The sequence below is a fragment of the Corvus cornix genome, chromosome 12 (genome assembly GCF_000738735.6).
Source record: "Corvus cornix cornix isolate S_Up_H32 chromosome 12, ASM73873v5, whole genome shotgun sequence".
NCBI lineage: Eukaryota > Metazoa > Chordata > Aves > Passeriformes > Corvidae > Corvus > Corvus cornix.
Window position 1 is genome coordinate 16,789,143 of NC_046342.1, and position 23,739 is coordinate 16,812,881.

The 23,739-nt window shown below is 42.4% G+C and overlaps 1 protein-coding gene across 14 annotated transcripts in view; it reads right to left on the reverse strand.

The window, feature by feature from the left end:
• The window catches only part of FOXP1 (forkhead box P1), a 383,611-nt gene that overhangs the window by 153,163 nt on the left and 206,709 nt on the right, over positions 1-23,739 (reverse strand). For 11 of the 14 annotated variants that reach the window (XM_039559317.1, XM_039559316.1, XM_039559318.1 and 8 more), the window contains one exon: positions 11,907-12,088. In XM_039559317.1, the coding sequence (XP_039415251.1) occupies positions 11,907-12,077 (171 nt within the window). In that variant the 5' untranslated portion in view covers positions 12,078-12,088. Of the gene's footprint in view, positions 1-11,906; positions 12,089-13,254; positions 13,393-20,734; positions 22,089-22,127; positions 22,389-23,739 lie in introns of those variants that run through there. The other 3 variants (XM_019280348.3, XM_019280347.3, XM_019280349.3) reach the window with 3 other exon arrangements.

The following is a 23,739-nucleotide window of genomic DNA, read 5'->3' on the forward strand; positions in this document are numbered from 1 at the left end:
GATCCTGTTCCCTGTGTTTTCCCCAGGTACCTCTGAAAAGGCACGGTGACAAAGGGAGCACCACATGTTGGCAAAGTACATCTCTTACCAAGGGATCTCCTGGGTGCAGCCTGCTCTGAAGGAACAGTTGGCTCAGTCTGTAATCAGCCATCAAACAGCCCCGGCCCGATGGGCAATTCACTTAGCACAGGCCTTTTGCTGCTCTGCTTTCCAACATCTGTTTCAATGCTTGTCATCTCCCTGCTTTAAACAAATGTACTGCAGATGTCTTGTCTTGTGGACGACAGGGACTTGGCAGAGACAGGAACAGAGGCCTCCAAATGACAGAGGCGCAGCTAAGGCAGTTATCGGGGCGTTCCAGATGGACTCTGTGCACTGAACATGGAATGAGATTTTCACTCACACCCCCATCCCATGTCCCCCTTTGAACCTCCTGTTTTCTCCCTCAGATTTGAGAGAGTGATGAAGGACAGTGATCGGGATGGAGACTGAAGTGCAGCCTCCTCAGAAACATGTGGTCTGAGTCTTCTCAAAAGATTTATCATTGACATATGCAATTAAATGGAAGACACACTCATTGGTTCATCTTTTGTTCCAAGGACACCCTGATACAAGACTGGACATGGAGGGACACAAGGTGTGGTAAAGATAGTGGCTTCCCAGACCAGACTGTGGCCTGGAAACAACAGCAAAGAGACTTTCTTGGGCTAAGATTATACTTTTGGAAGAACCAGTATATGAAATTGGATACACAAAAGGAATAGGGATGGGTTACCGTGAGGGGTCTCCAGGAACATCCATTCTAGGGTGTTCTTTCCATGCAAATCCAGTTTGAGTTTCCACTATGAAAACCAATTAACTGAGGCCTGGCATTTCCTATTTTCTGAGTGCTACCTTTGTCCCTTTGAACGCATCCTACCTATAGCTGTTTGAGGTTTAGCTGGGGTGAGCTATGTAGTCAGTAAGATTCCAACAATCTCATTTTTCCTTAACTTGAGTTCTTGGTGAAGTAGCTGTGAAGAAGATGGAACAAGCCAGGTGCTTCCTGGCTGCACTTCCTGCTGCTCTGTCCTGCCCAGCAAAGGCAACATGAGTTTATCTACACTGTTTTGAACTCCAGGTGTACGTCAGCTCAAGATGCAGGTGATCCAAGATGGAAGGCCTGGCTGGACAGGGCTTGGAGCAACCTGGTCTAGTGCAAGGTGTCCCTGTCCATAGCAGGGAGTTTTAATGGGATTACCTTTAAAGTCTCATCCAATCCAAGCCATTGTATGATTCCATGGTAAGACTTTTGGTCAGGCACTGGGGAAAAACTTCCTAATATGCAGAGTTGAGCACCAAAAGACCCTGCCTGGGCAGGACTGAAAGCTCCACTGACAGACTGCCAAGACACAGATCAGGCAGACTCAGGAGCGTTAAAAACACGCTCTACTCCAGCCTTTGGTCTGCATGGAGAGACTGGGGAAAAAAAGTCTATTCTTCCAAAACTCAGAAAGAAAAAGGGTAAGACTAGAGAGGAGTTCACAGCAAACCTGGGCTGGTGGGCTGCCCTGTTCTGAGTGTGGCTGCAGCCCAGCCAGGCCATCAGCCAGCGCTGCAGAAGTTCCTATTGCCGGCTCTCCGTGACCTTGGAAGGATCCCCAAACGTGAACACGGCACGCGCTTCCCTGCCCCCAGGGAGAGGCACATATTTTTGCTCGCAGTTTATGAATCTTTGACGTACAGTCCCTATGACACAGCCTTGGAAGGCCATATCTTTTATTTATTATGCCTAGCAATTGTCCTTGTAACCAATTAGGAAAAAAAGCAGGTGGTCAACAGAAACTCTGCAAAATAAAACCCCTCAGCAAAGCAAACACCGTACATTTCAGAGCAAGAAAAAAATACTGTAAACAGAGCTAATCACTGTTAAACCCCTATAATCCAGTCCTTGCCCAAGTTAAGAGACTGTAACCAAGAGTAAAACACTTCAACAAGCATTAATTGGGAGGAATTGGTGAATCATTTCTCAAGGAAAAGGAGTCACAATTATTTTAAACTCCAAACACTCACGGTGTTGTGAAAAGGGGCTCAAAAACCCATCCTGTCAGACTGGACTAAGGGACAAGAGTCCCACACCACCTGCTGGGATGGATGCTCCAGGGACCTGGAGAAGGGCTGCCACTATGGCTTCACCCCAGTAGTCATAAAGGAAGATGTGTGGAACAGCAAAGAGCCCACTTTTAGCTCCTCCGTAAAACAGTTACCAGCATTCCCGGCACCTTCTTGAGTATTATATTCAATAATATTAATAGGCTCATATTTACCATATCTTAAAAGCTAACAATCCCATTGCCAGCGCTAATTAAAAAGACAAGAAGCAGAAAAGAAGCAGTGGATTATTTCTTCAATATGGATTCACGCCTAGATTTAATAAAACCCGCTTTAGTGTTATAACCTTACACTTGTTTCAAGAACACTATAAAAGATAAGTCTGCTTTTTGTTGTTTATTGACTTGGAGGGTTTTCTTTTGGATCTGTAATACAGCATTACAGCTGTGGGAAGGCGAGGAGGTAGACTGTTTTCCCTGAACAAAACAACTGCTTTTGCTACCCAAACACCATGTCTGGGATGAAGAAACCAGCACAGCTATTGAGAGAGAACAGAAACTAAAATGCAGCACTGGGGAGGTTTAGCTGTAACAAACCCTCCCTGTGACCTTACAGAAAGCACTTTACCTACAGCTACAAGTGAATGCCACAGCCAGCTGCTCCAGAGAAGAGACTGCAGGGTTTCTCCAGACACAGAGCACCCCTGTCCCAAACACAGAGCTCCCACACCTGCACACTCAGCACACTGGATGCTTTCAACTTCAGCTTTCCAACAAAATCCAGAACAGTTGCTTTCCACGCATACCTGTCCATCCTGCTCTGAGCCTGAAGAAGAGGGATGACATAGCAGAGAGGGTATGAAATGCAACACAACAAAGTCAATATAAACTGCAGCCACTCTCCCCAAAACCAGAGCTATTCCTAGGTGAGCTCATCCATAGATCAAGTTTCTCATTTAAGCAGAGGCCAGAAGAATTCTCCTGGAGACTGCTGAGACTGGACTGTGAGGATCTGACTGCTCCAAATGCTTTCTTATCCATGAGAAAAACTATGCTCCATCTTGTTTCTAATTTTTCCCGCAAGATGCTGGGCCCCACTACTTCTAACAAGTTCCATTCTCCTTCCCTGTGCCTGTCTGACCTTTCTCCTTCAGTGAATCACTTAATTATGTGGAAACAGAAATACAAAACGATGACGGTTTGAGAAAAACAAATGCTCCAGCTTCATCCGTGAGAGAGCAGCCAATCCTTCCAAAGTTGTGGGTCTGCTGCTGATTCAGGATGCCAGAAGGTACTAGGGAAGATCCACCCTCTGCCCACATAGTCCTTGGGAACAGCTAGGGACCTTACCCCTATTTCTGCACGTATCTCACTGATTACTGGAAAAAGGAGGAAAAAAGCAAGAATGTCAGACAGTCAGTGGTCTTACAACATTTCAGCAGTGTTGCAGTTCTTTCCTGGCAGACATTTTTCGGTATCGGTGATAATAACAAGGAAAATTTAAGGAAAACTTGATTTGAGCATGCCAACAGCAACCACATTCCTTTAGCTTGTGATCACCCTAACTCAAATAGACAAGGCTTTTTTCCCCCTCCCTTCCTGCACTTAATTTCCAGGTAGAGTTTGTTAAAGCCTGAAATCCCACCTGAACTTTGGCAAGTCTTTTTGAAAAAAAAAAAAAAAAAAAAAAAAAAAAAGAAGAAGAAAAAAGACCCATACACAAATATTTGGCTAAGTGACCCATAGCAAATTGCGTAATGCCAGTTAAAAGTAATGTTTTCTAAGTATCAGCCCCAGAGGTTTTATCTGAAATAAAATCCTGATTACTTCAGATTCTGGAGGCAAACTGTGACCTTGCTCTGCATCTCCAAATTTGAAACATTTGTGTTGTACCCCTTGATAACGATGCCTCTTGCTAGAAAGGAACAAAATCCTTTCAAAAACTTGCTTATTTTATTTAATAAGGTAAGAAGGCCCCAAACAGGCATATAAGAATTAGTTCAGCCTTGAAGCTTTATCAAAAGACGTCACCCAAACTTGGAACTGCAGTGCTCCACCAAGCAAAAATGACCCATCTCCAGGCATGCAGCTGCATGCCCAGCAATGTTTCTGTCTGTATCCATCCCAGTCCTCAATCCTATGGTCATTAAATGAGAACCAGTATTAGGTCAGCACACAGAACACAAGGAATTATATCCATTTCTTGCATCCTTCTCTTTGGTTTGCCTGGGAACATGCTGTGAGTGCTGGGGGCAAAGGGGAGAACTGCACTGATGAGTTTTACAACACATTGTCAGAGAGATTAAATAGCCCAACTCTCCTCAACCTTCACGTTACCAGCCCTACTTTCAGTAGCCTGGAAAAAAAAAAAGAAAAAGAAAAACCAAACCAAACAAAAAGCCAACAAAAACCCTTAAAAGAAAAAGAAGAAATATGATTCAAAATAAATTGAAAAGCCCAACTTGTAATAAACCTTGCACTTGCCCCAGGCTTCAGGGATGTCTGAGACTATACACTTCATGGACACAATCTGTAGCTTTTATAGGGAAAAAAAGAGATATATTTGCACTATTTAAAACAGGTTGCAAATACGGTTTATGTTTTGGAAATGTAGGGAGCATGGCTAACAAAATACAGAACGCAGCAACAAAACAAGCAACACTATCCTACAAAACTGTCATTATATAATGTCACTGTTTACACTAAGCCTCCAAAAGATACCTTCTGTTAATTTTTTTTTAATTAATGGGGTGCTATGCAGTTAAATAAACTCATGAAGAGTATTCACAACTTCTGCATTTTTACTTCAAATCCCAATCTTTATTTATAACATCACTGTTATAAATTACAACAGTACTGTTAACATTCTTCTCACTTGCTGGGATACCCAGTGGAGCTCCCCAAGAGAAAGAACATAATGCAGGAAACCATGGCATTTGATTCTGTTCTTATTTAAATGTTTTGAAGTCAGACAAAACTCCACTGAAATCAAGGGCTATGCTACTGAAAACAGCTGCAATTCTGCTGCTGCTCCTCAGGCACTGCCAAACAATCTCCCTACATGCAGCGCGTCTCCAAATAAAGTTAAATTAGTTCTAAAATATCAGCAATCCATGCAACTTCTTATTAGTGTGAAATTACTTAAGCCTTAATTCAGCAAGGTACTTAAGCACATTCCTAATTTTACAGGCATGAGACGTACCAGTGACCTTAATCAGACTAGTCATGCACTTACATTTAGGCACATGCTTAAGCATCTTGCAACGTTAAAAGCCACGACGAGGAACAGTTCCATGTGAATTAAAGGGTGCTTTATACACTACCATTTTAAGTTTGAGATAGATATATATATATTTGCTACAAATAAGTGGTTGCACCACTTATAAAACAACCCTTAAAGTATGATGATCACTGGAGGAGGAACAGTCTTTAATAATCTGAGTAACATCAATCACTTGAAATAGACTTTTAATTCATATCTGATGCTTGCTGGAAGCCTTTTGCAGTGTATACACGTGCTGGATAACAGCTTTAAAGCATTCCTTTGCAGACTTTCCCTAAACAGCACTCCTGAATGTGGAACTTTATTGCTTATGAGTAAGCATAAGCAAATATAAGGGGAGAGTGCACACCTACGAAAACAGCTGGGAACAAACACACCACTGCTGAATTTTCACAGGGATGCAAGGCTAAAAATCAACCCAGCAAACATATTTCAGAAGCTCCATCCCTTCAAAGAGCCCACAGAAACCTAAATGATTACTGCCTGATCCTAATTTACCAGGTGAAGCAAAAGCAGCTATTGTAAAACAATAAATAAATACAGAAATAGACATGGACAGCCTACAGAGGACTTCTGGATTTGGATGTGCACATAACCCAGGTGATTACATGTCTGATGACCCAGCTTCTGCATGTCCATGCTTGTACCAGCACACACAACAGCAGAGCTCTGGGTGCCAATGTCAAGGTGCTCGGAGGACTCAGGTTATGCAGTTATTTATCAAAGACCTCAGAAGCAAAATAAAACAAAACCAAGACAAAGAGAAAACAATAATCTCAGCAAGTGCAACTAAGTAGTAGTTTCCCCTTACCCTTCAACAGTTAGAGAAAATTTAGGGCTTGTTGGTGTCAATAAGTAGTTATAACAAAGACATTAGCAGTAGTGAGGATAGAGAATGCTGCGTGAATGTTCTCAGCATGGTTCATTGACAACAGATCTAAAAATTGAATTATTAAGGAAAAAAATCATTGATTCTAAAATCCAGGCAAGGTAGCCAGCCTATGTTAAAACTTATTTAATTTTTCCAGCGCTGCTTCATTCCTAAGCTCCCAGAGCCACAGCTTTTCCATTGAAAAGCAAAAGACATTTTACGCACAATTTTCCCTCTACTAGAAAGAGGTATATTGTGCCCTTCAGTGAACATAAAATTGATATTATCGTCTCTTAGTTTATATCTCACTACTTAACCTTCAGATTAAAAGTTATTAGATTTGAATGACTAAAAAGACATCATGTCACCTTCCGTTCAATGTTGGGAGATGGCAGAACTTGGGGGAAAAGTCTGAATGATAAAAACACAAAGTTACCAGGAGCATAAAGTTGTTTTTCACAAACTCTGATGAAATAGCAGAAGCTCTACAAATGCAGTCATCTTTCCACCATGTTGTAATCTTCAATTATGAAGGTACTACAATACAAAATCAAACACAATCCAATAGCCTGCACGGGGTTTAATCTATACTTTCAAATGGCTCCTTCAACAGCAACAGCAGTTTAATAATTAGGCTTTATGTCTCTTCGGACAAAATGACTCAACACGGACGCTCCCTTAAAGTCTAACAAACAATTTTGGTCTAACCCAGTTATGTCAATATGAAACAAAGACTTTATCGTGGATCTAATTTAGCAGTTTTGCTCTACAGAGATAAGTCCACATCATGATCAATGGGACCGTAAAACTCCTGATGTGGTTTGTAACCCCTCCTCACGGGTTTGCGAAATAACATGAAACTGACCAATTTAAAAAAAAAAAAAGGGCATTTCTTTCATTTACACTGTGATATATTCAGATTTCTTTCTAGTCAAATCTTCTTTTTGATCTGCCCAATTAAAGCAGCCTCTCAACAATACACCAAATCCCCCATTTCTTGTACATTTTCCTTGTCTTTGAACATGAACGAAATCTGAAGAACCCACATATTCCCTCTGGAGTTTGATTCCTTCAATCTAACACTTCACATCTCAACATTTCATGAAACAACTACTGCCAAAGGGCCCAACTGTGGCATCTTCACACGGACACCACAAACAGCCCAACTGCAGGCCCTGACTTGGGCACAGACCAGAATCTAGTCCAAATTTCTTCTGTCTATCGAACATTCTTTTATATATGAACAAAACTGTATTTTTCACTTACAGACATCTTCTGGAATAAAAGTACAAAACAGGATATAACTCCATTGTTTTTTTTCAAGGAAAACCCCCTTCTTTCCTTAGTTGGTGGACACATGGCAAAACTAGTGTTTATCTAAATTCTTCAGAAAGCTTGAAGTGACACTTCATAATTACAGTATAGTTCAGCTCAAAGACGAAGTGAAGAAAAGAAACTTCCCCACAATTCTTTACATAAACCTCCTCCTTCTTTCTCCACATAGCGTTTGTATTGCTATTCCAGTTTGTCATAAACACAGGCACCTTGTAACCCTTTTTATCAAGCAATCTGCGCACTACCTAAAAGTACACTACACTCCATCAGACAAGCTATAGGTTTACATTATCCAAACATTCCGATTCTGCCTGCTCAGCGCAGGTTGTCAATAAATGCAAGCAATTGCAAAACAGCAGTGTGTGTTTTTTTCCTTAAGAGAACGCTGATAGGAGCCTGCCAGTTCTGCAAAATAAACCCTTTGCAATCTCTGCAGCTAATCTGTCAACAAATTACTATTAAAGTCATACCTCCTCAAAGTTCAAAAGCATTCTGGATTAGACAAAGATACTGAGTTTTATACTCGTGGGGCAGTACTTGAAGTTACGGTATCAAAGTGGATCTTGCTATTGATGTGGAGAGGTTTGTATTTCTGCCACTGTGCAACACAGCACAGTCTTGCTGCTATACATCACGATTCAACTTTGTAATCATTCTCTTTGTTCAATTCATAGTCTTGTTTCCCTGCTAATAACGTGAAGAACACTTTAATGAATAGTCCTGAGGATAAAAATAAAATGCAATAAATAATATTTATTTTATAAGCTTTTTTAAAAAAAAAAAAAGGAACTGTCTAGGACTGAGGCATCAAACCTTCTCTTTGAGTAGACGTCAGAAACCACTGAAGCAACTACAGCTGTGATCATGAACATTTAAAAGGCAGTTTGTCCCCATGAGTCTTTATTTATTACTGCTTGGTAGGCAGGAGTCACCCCATCATTACATACCTTCTGCCCAAGCTTCCCTCGCCCAGCCTGACCTTCAGCTTGTGGGTCACTCCGACACCCATTCTGCACCTCCCAGATGTTTTTCATGATGCCTCAAGAGCCCACAGATGTTGCCAGACTCTACCTGGTGCCCTGTTCCCAGGTCTTCTGTTCTGTAACTTGGTTCTGCCTCCATGGGCACTCTGTGACAAAGCTCCTGAGCCCCACTACCTGACCCCACACCAAATCCCAGCTCCATCTCTTCAGGAGTCCAATGTTACCCAGGTAACCTTCACGCCTACTCCAGACTTTATAAGCAGGTCACCAAACCCCAGCCCATTCCACCTCATCCTGACAGTCACTGCCATGAGATGCTGACCTCTGGCACCTGTGGAGTCAGCAGCAGTGGGAAGGCCACCTCTCCCACTCCCAGCAAGTGCCAAAATACTGTGAGAAAAGGTTCTCTTTCCCTTATCGTTTGGTTCTGAGGGTGACTTCTATATGCGTTTCCACGTTTACCCAACTCTTCCACAGACATGCTGTCCCTGAAGAGTCACTTCTATTGCTTTGCCTTTCTTGCTTCACCAATATAAACCTCAGTTGGAGCCATTTGGCTTTATTACAAATAGCAGAACTCATCCCCACATTTGCTACTCCCAGCTTAACAGTACATTTTATGAGATTGCTAATGCTAAAATTGAGCATCACATCACTCTCTGTCTCCTTGCATGGCAGAATCACCCTAACATGACATGGGAAACATAAAACTTGTCCTACAAGTCCTCCCTGTACTCACAGCAAGAGTGATCACACCATACACTGCTCCTGCAAACATACGAACATCTGTGGTGCTCCATACTTTTCCATGGTAAAATATTTACAAGTTTGCAAACCCATTAAAACTTCCTAAAAATACCCTGAAATATTTCTGTTTTCCTCTCTCATACTAACAAAGCTATTAGTTCTAATAAATTCATAAATGTCACAAGAAATGTGACCCTAAATTCAGCACAGATGCTTTCACAAGCCATTGTACATGCAGGTTTCACTGCTCTGCCACCCTCATCATGGGAACACACAACTAACCATGGCAGGAAAGCTCAAACTACCCACCACTGATTTTTTTTTTTTTTTCTTTTCAGACAAAACAAGTGCCAGGTGGCAAAATGAAAAGATCTGAATGAAATGCTCTTAAGAAATAGCTGTTTAATTCAGAACTCATTCATTTGTATTGAAGGAGTGTTTTGTAGAACGCATTCTGTTAAGTGACCTGAGAGCATATGTTGTATACGGAGAAACATCTAAACATTATGCTCCATGTTGTATGTGTATCTGTAAATGCTTGCATTAGCTGTCTGAAAACAACGGGGTTTTCTTCTTTTCAGTATTTAAAAATGTTTTCCAAACACCAAGATTGATATTTTTATGCTAGCTCTGATTACCCTCTTCTTGTTATCAGGATTGGGTTTGTTGGTTGTTTTTTTTATTTAATAACTGTTTTAAACTTTGCAATCAACTTGCTTTCTAGAAGATAAACTCCATGGAGAAGTTAGTCATCAAAACCAATTAACAGCAGAATTCAAACACAGAACATAAAGGTCTTTGAAGAACTTGGAGAAAAGCAAGATCCCCAACCACATTCACTATACTGGCAGAGGATAAATAAACTCAAAGCTAAAATCTGAGCTGTGTGAAAGCAATCCTGAGCCTGGCAATCTTGTCCCCAGCCCCGAGCACTCAGGTCTGTGCCGGGCACTGTTCGGGGAGAGCTGGAGGACGGGAGGAATGAATGGGTGCCACTCCTTAATTGACCGAATGGGCAGCTGTTGAATGACACAAGCCATTACATGAGAAGTGACAACATTATCTGAGACATCCTGAGCCCTCGGGAAGGCTACGAGCCCTCGGGATGGCTGTGGAGAAGCCCTGGCACAGGGTTAGTAAGCGGTGGAGGAGCAGAGGTCTGAGCCATTCTGGTCTATGGTGTGCACATGTCTGCAAGATCCCCCCTCCCTGTTTCCCTCTGCGCAAAGCCTCACTGGAAAATTCCATAGTGCTCCTATGGAAAACACAGTGTAATTAACTCATTTTGATATGAAGCCTTTTTTAAGACAAGACCTTTGTGTTGAACATATTTTACTGTTCCACTCCTCTTCTACTGTCCTGTATTAATCAAAGCTGTAACCCCTGTTGTCTTTGCACTACGAATCAGAATGTGCCCCTGGCAAAGAATGAGGGAAAAGTCAACAGGAATTAAGTTTCAGTGCAACTGTTTACTCAACTGTGGCCTGCAGTTATTGAAATTTTATCCGTGGTTTTGTGTGACTACTGCAGTAATGAATTCAGCATGGCTGTGATTTTCTCACTGATGGTATTCTCACTTCAAGTAAAAACCTGTAGGATGAAAATGATTGAAACAACCGAAGTCTGTGCATTTAGTATCATCCATTTTTCTGACTTGTTTAATTATGGCAGCTTTCTGTCTTAGGTTGGCAAATGGGGTGCCCCGCTCCTCCTCAAGCCTTCACTTTGCTTTGTTTTTGAGCACAGGTTTTTTCTTCTCCACAACAACCTGCTAAAAAGATCACTGTACACTTAGGGGAGTCTTAACCAGCTGCCAATCGCTTATTTACGAGGTTTTAAGAATCCTTATTGCATTAGAGAAAGTGAGGGTTAGGTGTGAGTGTATTCACCATTGGCTCTGCTGCAGCCTTTGTTCCCAAACACATTAATGATACATGCCCAACACTTTGGTGTAAAATTTCCTCAGAGGGCTTCAGAATTTTATCAGGGAAAAGAAAAAGCCAAAACGTATTATGTGGATAATTTACACTGGTGAACTCGGTCACTTCCCAGAAAATACACTAATTAAAATACCATGGCAAAACACACAATTTGGTTCTGATTCTTCTGAGCTGAGGAGCACTGACATGGATGTTATTTATTTATTTATTCTGATGTTTTGTGCAGCAGATACCTCTGCAGCCTTCCTCACTAATAGAAAACGTTCTGTTGATAGAGGTTGCTAGGTTATATTAAAATTTGTTGCAAAAACAAAACTTAACGTTAGTGTATTTTCCACCCAGTGACATATTTTGGAAACCAGTTATTTTTATACAGCAGTTCACCCAATCACTGCCACCAGACTCAACAAATTCAGGCAACGGAAGCAAGCCTTGATCTTTGGGAGTTTCCAGGGAATGATTAAAAAGGAGCCCCAGAAGAGAAGTCCAACGTTTCCCTTTACACCAATGAATGCAATTCCCTACAGACAAAAACACACAGAACGTCATAGGCGAGTCCTAAAAGCACCCTCTGCCTGGCAGAAGGGTTTGGGAGGGGGGGTTAAATGCTTCATGCTTTTCCTAGAGGTAGGAAACTTGTAATGCATCTTACAGTACCTGCTGTTGCTGGAGATGTGCTAAATCTGCAGCCCCAATTTCAACGGAAGGTGTCTCGCCGTTTGATCTCACTTCCCGCAGGCTGCACTCTAGTAAATGGTTGCCACCGCTCGCTCCATTCTGAATGGCTGAACCGTTACTTTTTGTCTCAGTCCCAGATTCTTGCATCATGACTCAAAAACCTGAAATAATTTAGGGGAGGGGAGGGGGGAAAAAAAAAAAGCAGCTGTTAAAACAGTTGCTGTATATAAGGAGACATGCCCTGTTTTAAATCCTGCCAAAACTGTAAACATATGTCATTTTCCTTCATACAATTTATCTTTCATTAATGGTTCATGCTACTAGTTTATGTTTATTTATCCGTTGGTACAGCTATAATTTTAGTAAGTTAGTTCTCTTTTAAATACAGTATTATTTGCTCAACATCTTTTTTCCCTTAGAGAAAAAAAAAATATTTTTGAACGAACACACAGAATCCATAATTAAATTTCTCTAGTTACATCTGGATGCTTTCCTTTGAAACGGATGAGTCATTCTTGGCAATATATGATGGACAATATCAAAAATGTGATATACACTCTGTAAGGGCATGGAGGTGAAGCAGAGCATTCGCTATTTTGGTTTTCACTCATACCATGATAGTGCCGAATTAGCACCTTTAATTACTCTGAAGCAATTTAGGCTTAATCTGGGATGTGCTGAACATCATCGGTTTTCATTTGGGGAGAACTGCTACAACTGCTCACAGAATTAGCCTTGTTGGCCAAGTTTTTGGCTATGGATTTGGTCTGGATTTGGATGCCCTTACGGCATTACAGTGAGGAGCCTCCTGTGTTACTTGGCTAAACATCATCTCAGCAAGCCACAGCTCCCTCCAGCCGGCCCTCTCGACTGACTCTTGGTGGATGCCTGTCCCTGGATGCTTTACACTCGGAGTTCATCAGCAGTGTCAGTGGGTCACAAGCCACCAGTAAGGATGAGGACAAGTACCCACCTCCTTACCCCAGAACCCCTGGGGTTTACACACCTTCAGGAACTAACATCAGCATTCGTGCACAAGACTCCCCACACAAAGCACATATACCAGTTTTCAGCTGCAAACTGCTACCTTGGAGATAAAATGACGAGCTGTTTTACAAGTATTTCCACCTGCAAAGCCCCAGCTCCCAGGATTTAAACGCCATTAACCTGTCTGGCCTCCACCAGCCCATCCCTCCCTCCCTCTGTGCTCCTCTCATCCAGGGGAGATGGAGTATGGAAAGCCAAGCTGTGTGTCCCAAGCACACTGCCTGCCCCACACGAACTACATGGACATGTGAGCCAAATGCCCCTGTGCAGGGTAGCTCACCTCAGAAGTAAGATGCTTTATCTTCAAGGAAGGACCCGTTTGAATTCAGTAAACCAAGCACATGGATGGTAGTAGGACAAATTCAAACATTGATTACATTTAAATAAATTTCAGCTGGTCTACAGAAACTTCTTTCAATCTGTTTTGTTAAATCTTCAAATTATGCCGGGGGACAAAAGGGCTTGGAGACTCATTATAAAGCTTCTGTCAACTCCCCTGTAAAAGCTCCAGAGATCTAAACAAACTTACAGCTTTCCCAACACCACTAGGAAATGCTTTTGGATTTTAACGTGATCCTGCTCTGATACACACCAAGTACGGTGTGGTTTTCATTTTCAGCACTGTAAGGAAAGCCCATAAGCACGATAAGGTCTAAATAAGTGTTTACATCTAACAGAAAAGGCTGGATTACACACCAGGCAGCGACTGCATGGCACAGGCTGCTTGGGAAGAAGAGACAGGAGTGAGAATCCAGACAGCTCCCAAGTCACTCAAAGGCAATTTTTATATGCTACACTGCTAAGAAGGATTTACCTCTTTTATCCCATGAAAAATAAGAAGGAAAGAACTGACATCACTGTTTTCTACTTCCACCCAAAATTCGAGTCAGGTCTCAACTGGAGAAAATGGAGCATTACGTTATTTTACCCCAGTAGCAGATGAGGACAAGGATGACCGCCAGGAAAGACTGGGTCAGAGGGTTAAACTCAGAGACTCCTGCCTTTGACTGTTTTGGAGAACGACAGTAAATGGTGGGTGGCATGTCCCCACCTCATAGACCAAAGCTGATAGAGGAAGGACACATTCAAGAACTGGTGGAAGGTGCCTCCAGCAGCCACTGTGGTGGAAAGAGATGCTAAAAGCCACGTGCTGGAACAGTAACAAAGTGCATCTCATTTTCCAGCACTTCTGATGCAACAAATTGGAAGTGAGAACCTGGATAAACAAGCAGTAGGGTCAGAGGAAGCACCAAGCAAAGCTCTGACAGCAGCAAGAAGAATGTGCACAACTGAGGAGCAGATCCATCACTGCCTCATCACGATTTGTTGGCTTGCCCTTCCAAGCGAAATATCTCCAGGACACAGAAAATAATTCACAACCAAACTGGTCAAGAAATTATTTATTGTCTCTAGGACTGCAAAATGCTCCTGGAAAGAAAAAAACCAGTAGAAATTGCTACAATTTTTCCAACCTACAGAACTAAGAAAAAGATGGATTATTTATTGTATTTGGTCAGAGAAAGATCATAGTTCTTGAAAACCGTTTCCATGACAAATTTCATGCTGTTTTACCTTTTGAAGAACCCCAGCCAGTTACCAGCTTAGCTGCACAAAGCCCTGGCCCCTCTGCTGGTTGTGACCACCCTACGGATCCTACCCAGCAGAACTGGCAGCAGCAATCAGAAAAATGAAGCTGGAAACACAGTTTGCCAAGGGACCATGTTTGAACTTTCAAAAAATTATTTTAAAAGCAGAAGTGAACCTCTTTAAGAAAATTTTGCTTTAAAAACACCAATTTACAAGCAGCGAACTTCAATATAACTTAAACTAGATGCCTGTACAAAACAAAAGCACTTTGTTAAAAACACCTCTGATAGAAAACAGGTATTTCAAGGGAAAAAAAGATAAAGCTGTTTATTTCTTCACTGAAGTCAAATGTGAGTTGACATGAATAATCACAGTTTGGTTTGATCATTAAGTGTCATGTCATGGAAAATCAACCTGTGAGAGCTTTCTGCAAGAATTATTACTATTTGTCTTTTTGAGCACACCTAAATGAGCTGGGGTGATCGTACACTGAGGATGCCTGAGATAATTGTCTCTTCCCAGCACAGGGGAGATGAACTTACAGGAGCCTATTACTGAAGTTTGTCATTCAAAATTGTGAAAGAAAAATGCAAAGCAAGGTTGAATTTATGCAACATAATTAGGTTCTGTGGGAACTGAACTGAAACTCCAGGTGAAGTATCACAAACCGTGATTCTGGCCTGAATACAACCAACACAGTGCTGGAGAAGCTGTTATGCATAATGATTTATTATAAGAAATAATAACACTCCACAACTGCTTCCATGACATGTAGGAGAGCTGGTTCCGACTTAAGAAATTTAATGGTAGAAGAGCCTGTCCACCTCATGTGTTCTAGAAAGCAGAATGATTCTCTTATCAATTCTGCAAAGAAAAATGCATTTTTAAAGCTTAAATATGTGGGTTATTATCAGTCTAAGTATCTTTCTTTTTCCTATATCTATAAAAATTCTATGGTATTTCATGTTATGAGGGATACAGAATGACTCTGAATTATTAAAGGTGACACAAGATGTTTTTCCCCTATGAAGGGACCCAAGGTAGGCTGCAGTACCAATAACAGCTTGAGAAACTTCATCCTGAAATCAAGGGACACATAATAAAAGAACTGTTCTGACTTAATATCAGCTTGGTTTAAAAATTTCAGAACAGTGATCAGTTTCTTCAGATTCCTGTTTTAACCTGCACAGAACTTTTTCTAGCTTTGATGCACAGTCAAATACAAAGCCCTACAGCTGGGCCCATCTCTTTGGTGAGTATGCTCTGTTCAAGGTAATGGAGCAAAGTTTCAGTGAAGCGAAATCAAAAGAAGGCACTCTGTCAACAGGAGGACAACGGCTAACCATCCTCCAGATCACTTGGAGAGAAGCAGGGCACAGCCAATTTCTTAAGGATGTGGTCAAAATTGAGAAAACATAGGTCACATGTGAACTTTGCCTGAATCAAAATAATCTCTCTGATGACTCCAGCATCAGTGTTTTGAGGTGAAAAAATAGAACCTAAAGGTAAAAAAATAGAACCTAAAGGCATCCTAATTTTGAAAAGGTTCTTTGCTAATGCATTAAAAGTAAGTCCATAAAGTCCGTAACACTGCCAAGACCAGATGCTGCCGATACACAGCTCAGCTCCACTGGCCTATTAAGATGAGCAAGGTTAAGCATGGAGATTAGTAGGCAGGAGGTGGGCGCTGAAGTGTGCCACTGCTGCAATTCTGCTACCAGTATAGTTTCTGAAGACTAAGCAGCATTGTTTAATGTCAGCATGAGGGAGGATTTACTGACTGAAGCACCTGTCAGAATAAGGACCCACTCCAAGTCTGAAAGACTAAGGGACTGATATTCAGATGCCTCACCATACACAGAGGCATCTGGTGAGGCCTTTTTAAGATTCCTCAATAAGCACCAATCTATATCTTTAAGTATATCATCACCTTTAAAAAAACATCCTTGGGGTCTTCTGGCCTTAAAATTCCTGTTTAAATATGCTTCCAGACACGATGTGGACTACAGATTCACAAAGTAGCCTGAGTGTTTCAAAGTTTCTTCGAGGCTGATGATTTTATTTCAGATGTTAGCACTTGGAGGTGTTTACAAATACATACATGCCCATAAAGATCATTAGGCATTTCTATCCCCTGGGATCAGTGCTAGAGCAAAAATGTTGTCATAATACAACCCTTCTTTGCCACATTTGTGAAAGATTTTGAGCTAACAAAAAGTTCAGTCTTTATTCCAGGGCAGTTAATTAAGGTTGACCAAGTCAGGCAGAAGTAAATTAACTTGGCTGATCAATTATTTATATGAAGCAGAATAAATGCCCTTAAAGAACTTGGCCCAGCCATGAAAGGACACGTAAATTAAACAAAACACAGATTTATAAAATGTATTTCTACTTTTATAGGCAGAAGAGTCAATGCTAACATCAGTTTTAGTGAGCGATCAAATCACATGATCTAGCCCGAAATTCTTCAGCAGGCATTCCATCCATACGTGCACAGTTTATAAATAAAAGTTCTACTTATTTGTGAAAAGCAGCTCCCCAAAACAGGCTCAGGAATATCTTTAGGGCACTTCTCTGCCTAATTATTTTTAAAAAAAGCCCACAACAAAAAACCCTAACAACTGCTTGGAAGCATTCCACAACAACGTTAACACCACGAAGACAGGATTTTACCTCTTGAAAATGAAACGAGCTCTGGAGTGCGACCAGCAAGGGAACACAGAGAGCAGGAGCAAAGCTGCTGCTTCCCCACAGCACAGGGACAAACACCCTGCAGCACCAGACAGGCACTCCTGTGATCCACAATGAGGACCCCAACAGCTTTCCCAGGAGACCCCTGCCCCACTCACAGGTTGTCTCTTTTAGTCCCGGTATCTTTAGAGCAAGTGCCCTGCCAGGGGAAGCACCTCAGGCTCCACATCCCACCACCAGTAGTGAATTTTTCCAGGAACATGTTTCGATGTCCCCCAGCAGATGCCAGAACACCCATCTCCCCCAGCTGACACCCCATGCCTAGGCTGGCAAGGCAGCCAGCAGCATCATCCTGCCATCCATGAGTTCAGTAAAAGAAAAGGGATTCACTAGTGGAAATTAAAAGCCTTGTGTAAGGTAAGGCTTGATGTGCCGTGGGGGAAGGCGTACAGATGTTCAGCTGCTCATTTACTAAATTACACCATGTCACAATTAACTGTGAATCAGCCAGCTTCACATGAGCAGCTCAAGGACTGCCACCATGCTAAGTGCAGAAATAACGCTGGGGAGGGGAGTCCAAACTAGCCAGGTGGACCAGATGACTTCTCTTTGCCTGTGTTTGTGGTTAGCACGACTATTAGAGAGAGCTATCCCAACATATGGCATGATTTAACTAAATCAGATCATGCTGAACTCACCAGCCTTTCTCAACTTACAAACCCCTCCGCTCTCGTCATTGCAGATGGGTGAACACCCGTCATGCTTTTAGAGTTTTCAGTAGCCGTCATTTATCCTGCTGACAGGGTGTATTTTAGGTATAATTATGTACTAACTAACTATAGATCAACTGTCAGTACATTAGGGGACTTTTTGGATAAAACTTCATGCTTACCCCTTTGAAGGCCACTCGCCTACACACTACTGGTGGTTGCTGAATTGTGCAGGAGTAGGAGAAAGGAGAAGGGGATTCAAAGTGCAATTAAGGATCATCTTTAGGAATCAACCAAAATAGTAGCAAACAGAGCAAATCAGGCTTCGCTGTCCTAAAAAGTGATGCTGAGTCACGTCTGACAGCGGGGTTTGGAGGAGGGGAGGCAAACCTGGAGCAAGGCAAGGGAAGGAACATGCACGGGATGTGTGGAAAGAGGAAACAAAGAGACAGCGACGAGGTGAAATCCTTTGATATTTCCTCAGCTTAAAGAGGTAATTCAGTGTATTAAAATGGATCCTTGAAATTTCAAAGGATGAAACTCGCACAACAAAGATTGTCGAGAGTGCTATTTTCTAGGATTAGAACAAAAACGTATTGGGATTTGCTATATGATCTCACATCACCGAGCAAGACTGTACACTTGCTGTTATGCAAGCACCATCTTCCAATAGAGAATTTTCATAATTATAACAGAAAGGCGTAAATTTTCTAATGCATGGCAGTTCAAAAAGTAATCAAGAGAATGAGCCTGAGGGCTATTTTAATGTATGCAAAGCTAGTGACCCACAGTAAATGGGAGGTAGGCTTCAATGAATGCAAAGTAATGCACACATACTAAAGACCTGGTCTGATGAGGGACGGCTAAAATTAACACCCAATTAATTTCCGAATTGACAAACAAATGAAAGCCATAAATCTACTTTCTCATTAATTTTCTTGTGGTATAATTTAAAGCAGTAATATGAGGGCAAAAACTGAGCATTATCCATCATAAATATCAAAAAAGATAGCACTGTAACACCATAAATTATGCATATTACCTGTTGTTAAAAATGATTAATGTATTATCAACTTTATCGTGCACTGTATATGTCTAGACGTATCTAAAATCTGAAATTTCATTTAGTGCTTAGGAAATAAAGGGTCCAGAAGAAATGCGATTACGCGCAGCGCATCCTTGGCTCTGCCTCCTGACGCTCTCACCTTGGCCGGACTCATCCCAAGCCGTGGGCCAGTGGAGTTTGAGCACATGGCAGAGGTGATGTGCTGGCCTCCCCGGGAAGGGAAACAAATTACACTGCTCCTGGAGCATCCCTGCGGGCCAGGCCATGGCTGTGGCACCTGATTTACACAGGGCTGCCCCCCTTCCCTGCCTTCCTGACACTGGAGCAGAGCTACTTGATGATGCAGAACCATGGAAAGGGGACAGAAGTAAAAGCAAGGAGTAGGAAAATGTGAAGCTGTAACTAAACTCAGTGAATGAAAAGCCTGTGCTTTCCAAAAGTGGTGGAGTACAACACCATGCCCAACAGGAGAAGGACACGGGTCGCCTTTCCTCCCCCCTGGGGGTCATGACGGTGACCAGCCTGGCTTGTTACCACCTATGTTTATGTCCACTTGCCACCCTCAAGTCTCCTGAATGGCAGCTTCACCTACTCCTCTCTAGAAGCAGACAGCCACAGTCTTTTATTTATTTAACCATATGCAATGGCACAATCTCTTTCACTGCTGGGGTGCGTGGCTCACACTACCTGGGTTCCTTTTTCCAGCAGCAGTGTGTTATCATCAGGGCCGCAGCAACCTGAAATCATTTGGAGGCAGCTCAGTGAAAAGCTGAATGATGCTCTGCAGGAGCTGAAATTTAAGACTGCTGTGGTGAGAAGGGAAGGGAAATCAGGAGCCTAATCCCACTTGTGCCACACAGACTTACTGTGAAATCATGGTCAAACAGTTTAAGTTCTCAGAGAACCAGTCGGTGCAGTTACCCCTAAGGAAGTCTCTTCTGATGAGAGTGTTGCTGACCACAAACAGTAAGAACAGAGATCAAGCAAATCCAAGAAGAATTAATTGAAACAGACATTAAAAGGTTGCCATATGCTCTGTTCAAAAGAGCTGGAGTTGGACCCCATGAAAAATTACTGCACTAAAACATACCAAGCTGTGAAGACAACAGGTCTCACTCCCTTCCATGAGGTAAGACCCAAAGCATTAGACACACAATGGACAATTCAAACTTTTGCATTCTCCCTTCATTTTACACATGCACACAGAAGTTACTCCCAGTCTCACCTTGGATAAACAAACCCCCTTTGCAAAGCCAGCTCTATCTCAATCTATGACTCTCAGCTTGACAGCTATTAAATCCATATTCAGCACGAAGCTCATGCCATAGATGCATAAAAGCTCTAGAGCTGGGCCACTTCCAAGTGACTGGCAAGTATGATGTAATCATTTACACACCATCATCGGCAGAGTAAGGTTCCTTCCTCTCTCTTGGGGAGAGCTGTCTTTCAGCCGTGAGCTTGACAGAAATCATCCTTACCATCACCAGGATCATCGTTTATTTGGAAGGAAAGGAACGGCGAATGGCCAAAAAAAACCCCAAGCAAAACCAAAAGCCATAGTTCACTGCACCATACGACTCCTACCACATGGACATGAGCACCATGGCAGTGACTCTCCCAGAAGGAAGGTCACAAGTGCAGCCTGGTGAGGTGCAGAGCTCCCTCAGTGCTGGCCCCGTGGTCGGTGTCCCTGGGGAGGTACCCACCTGCTCATCCCAGCGCAGGCATCACAGCAGTGTGGGGCTCCCTGCCGTTCCGTGCAGAACAGGAACAGAAACTGCAGAGCTGTTCTCACAGCCAGGACCTATTTGTTTGCATGCACACTGCTCTGAGCTTGCAACACAAACTCTTGCAGTCCGCCTCACAGAAAAACAGGTGACTGTTCAACCAAATAAAAGACCAAAGTTGCATTTAGTAAATACAGTCCGTTTGTGCCAGACAGCAGCAGCACTGGTACAACAAGATAACACGAAACCTCATACCAAGTGCTGGCTGTAGATGAATTAGACTCCCACTCTCCATGCACATCTCCATTAAAGCATATCTAAACTCTCTAGCAGCCTCCAGAAGTCAAAAACCACCTCAAAGCCAGGTGCTACTCTAACAATTCTGCACAATGCCATTTTCACTTCACTATTTTCACTTCATTCAAGGCAGCAAAGGTTTGATTCATGGCAGTAACATGAGTCAATTAATGACCAGCTTGTCCACTTACACACTTCAGGTACCTCCCGCTCCCCTCCAGCCCTGACACTGCTCCAGCAGCCCAGACGAGCACTGTGTTTGGATCACTGATGCAAACTAGAGAATACTGTGAGGATCACATTTTTATTCATATTTTGTTGCTTTCTTTTCCAATGGATGAAAAGGACAATTATTTAATTTTATCCTTCCTATGAACGTGTATCCAAGATATTCTAATAAATGAATTCACATATAAAGGAACAGACAACACCTTCACATTTTAACAAATGAATTCACACATACAGGAATAGACAGCACCTTCATACAAAAAGAGTTAACATTTCTTTCTCAAGGTCACTCAAAGAGGGTTTACTCCCTTTGTGTGAAAAGCCCCAACCATTTACTGTTAGTGCTAACAGGTCCTCCCTGGCATTTGAAATCCAAGCTCCACTCAGAAACAACAACAAACAATAATTTTGAAAAACAAAGATGGTGTGAGTGAGTTTTTCTTGCTCATTTTCAAAACAACCCGAAAGCAACAACTACCAGGATGGCTCTCTCTAATTAGTACTCCCAGAAACCAAAGAACAAACAGGCAGCACAGAGAAATTAGCAGATGTAAATGCAGTTTTCCAGTTATAAAAAGAAGAAAAGCAGCTCCGTCATTTCGCTCACAGGGGGAGGAGCAACAAAGCGCGTTTTTAAATTTGGTATTTTCTCTCGATTCAAACGGCTCTGCTTCTAAAACAGATTTTCCTCAGATCTCCTCAGAAGTAAAACTGAAAGCTTTGCCTTTTCCAACTCCATCGATGGCACATGCATCAATTAAAATCCAACATGAGAAAAGAGGGAAACCGAAAAGCCCCCGACCAAATGCTGACATAGAACACAAGGCCATACTTTTGGGGTGATTACCTGGTTCATAGCCCTATACCTTTGTCCTAGACCTTCTACCTCCTTGTTTGCTCCATGCAGGATTTTCTAGCCATCAGCCGTCTACCGCTGTGCTAGTCGTCTTGCAGGAGTGCTCTCTCCCTTCTGAAAAAAGCAAACAACTGGATAGATATCATTACACTAAGGAAATCTCTTGGAAAAACCAAACAACTTGCTAATCTTTCTAGCCCCTTCACCCAAGTTAAAGATAAGCAAAGCAAACCAAAGTGAGTTTCAGCCACATTCCAGGGACAAGCTCCCCTTTTTCTCCTTTATCAAAATCCCAGCATTTAAAGGTTTTTTTCCAGACCTTGCAGGATAAACTGCTGCTCACACCCGCAAACAAAGCAATATTTGTTTAATAACTGATTGCTGCCATGGGTACAGTAAACAAGGGGCCCAGCATTTGTGTTTATGAACAAACACATCATCTTGCAAGAGCAATTTAACATTAACCAGGTGGAATAATCAACAGATTTCATAGGTGACACTCGGGGCAGGACTAATGTAAACAGAGCAGGGAGGAGAAAGGGGCCACTCTTAGGGAATCAAGGTTGAGGCAAATGCATTACAGAGTAAACAGCTGGGAAGAACTCAAGACAAACAAATAGTCATTCTTCTGACATTTCGAGAAGCAGAAAGGTTGTACGTTACATGCATCAGCTGCTGACCACCATGAAATCAAACCAGTTGGGGACCAGGCCTTCTTGTTTACACAGTGCCATGTTTGCTTATAAACAACAATTTGCTGTTACCAACCTCGAATTACTCATTGCATAAACGAGCAGATCAAGTGAAATCCTGTTAACTCTTCTGTGGATTGAGGGTTTTTTCCTCCCCTTCAACAACAACAAACAAAAAAGCCTTTGCAGTCTTGCTGTGCAACCTCAAGACAACAGGCAGCAGGGGAAAATACAGAGCTGTGCATCTGCTCCAATAAAAGGGAAAGAAAGGAGTTGAAAACACTTGAAAGTGTTTCACAAAACAAGATTTACCGGCCAAACCACTGATGTGAAAGATCCATTTGCATTAAAAAAAAAAAAAAATCAAAACCCAGAAAAACAACAACGGCAAAAGGTGGGGTGCAAAATTTTCATTTCACTCCTCACACAAACAAGCAAAACAACAGCTTTCGACACAGTCCAACCTGCCCAGCACAACCATGGACATGTGTCATTCACACACACCCCCATGGCCATGCCAGGGCCCTGCAGCAGCAATGAAGCCATGGTTCAGCCCTCCTCCCCCTCCTTTCTCTCTCCCACCCTCAACCCCCTTGCCTCTGCCTCCCATCACCATTCTCTGATCTTTGTAGATCTCCCCAGCTCCTCTCTGTCAAACCAGAAGCCCCTTGGATGTCTTCTTGCAACCAAATCCTCTGGCCCCCAACTGCTCTCCATCCAACATTCCTCTCCTGGCCCCTAGGAACTGTGACATTAGTCCTCAAGGTGCTCAGGACACCCAAGTCCCCTGGGTTTGCCACCTTCCAGACAGCCTTTCCTTCCCCATCTCTCCTCCCTGTAACACTCAAGAAATTTCCTATTGCTACATTCCTCCAGGGAGGTTTCTGTAAGTTGTCTATCCTGAACATGGA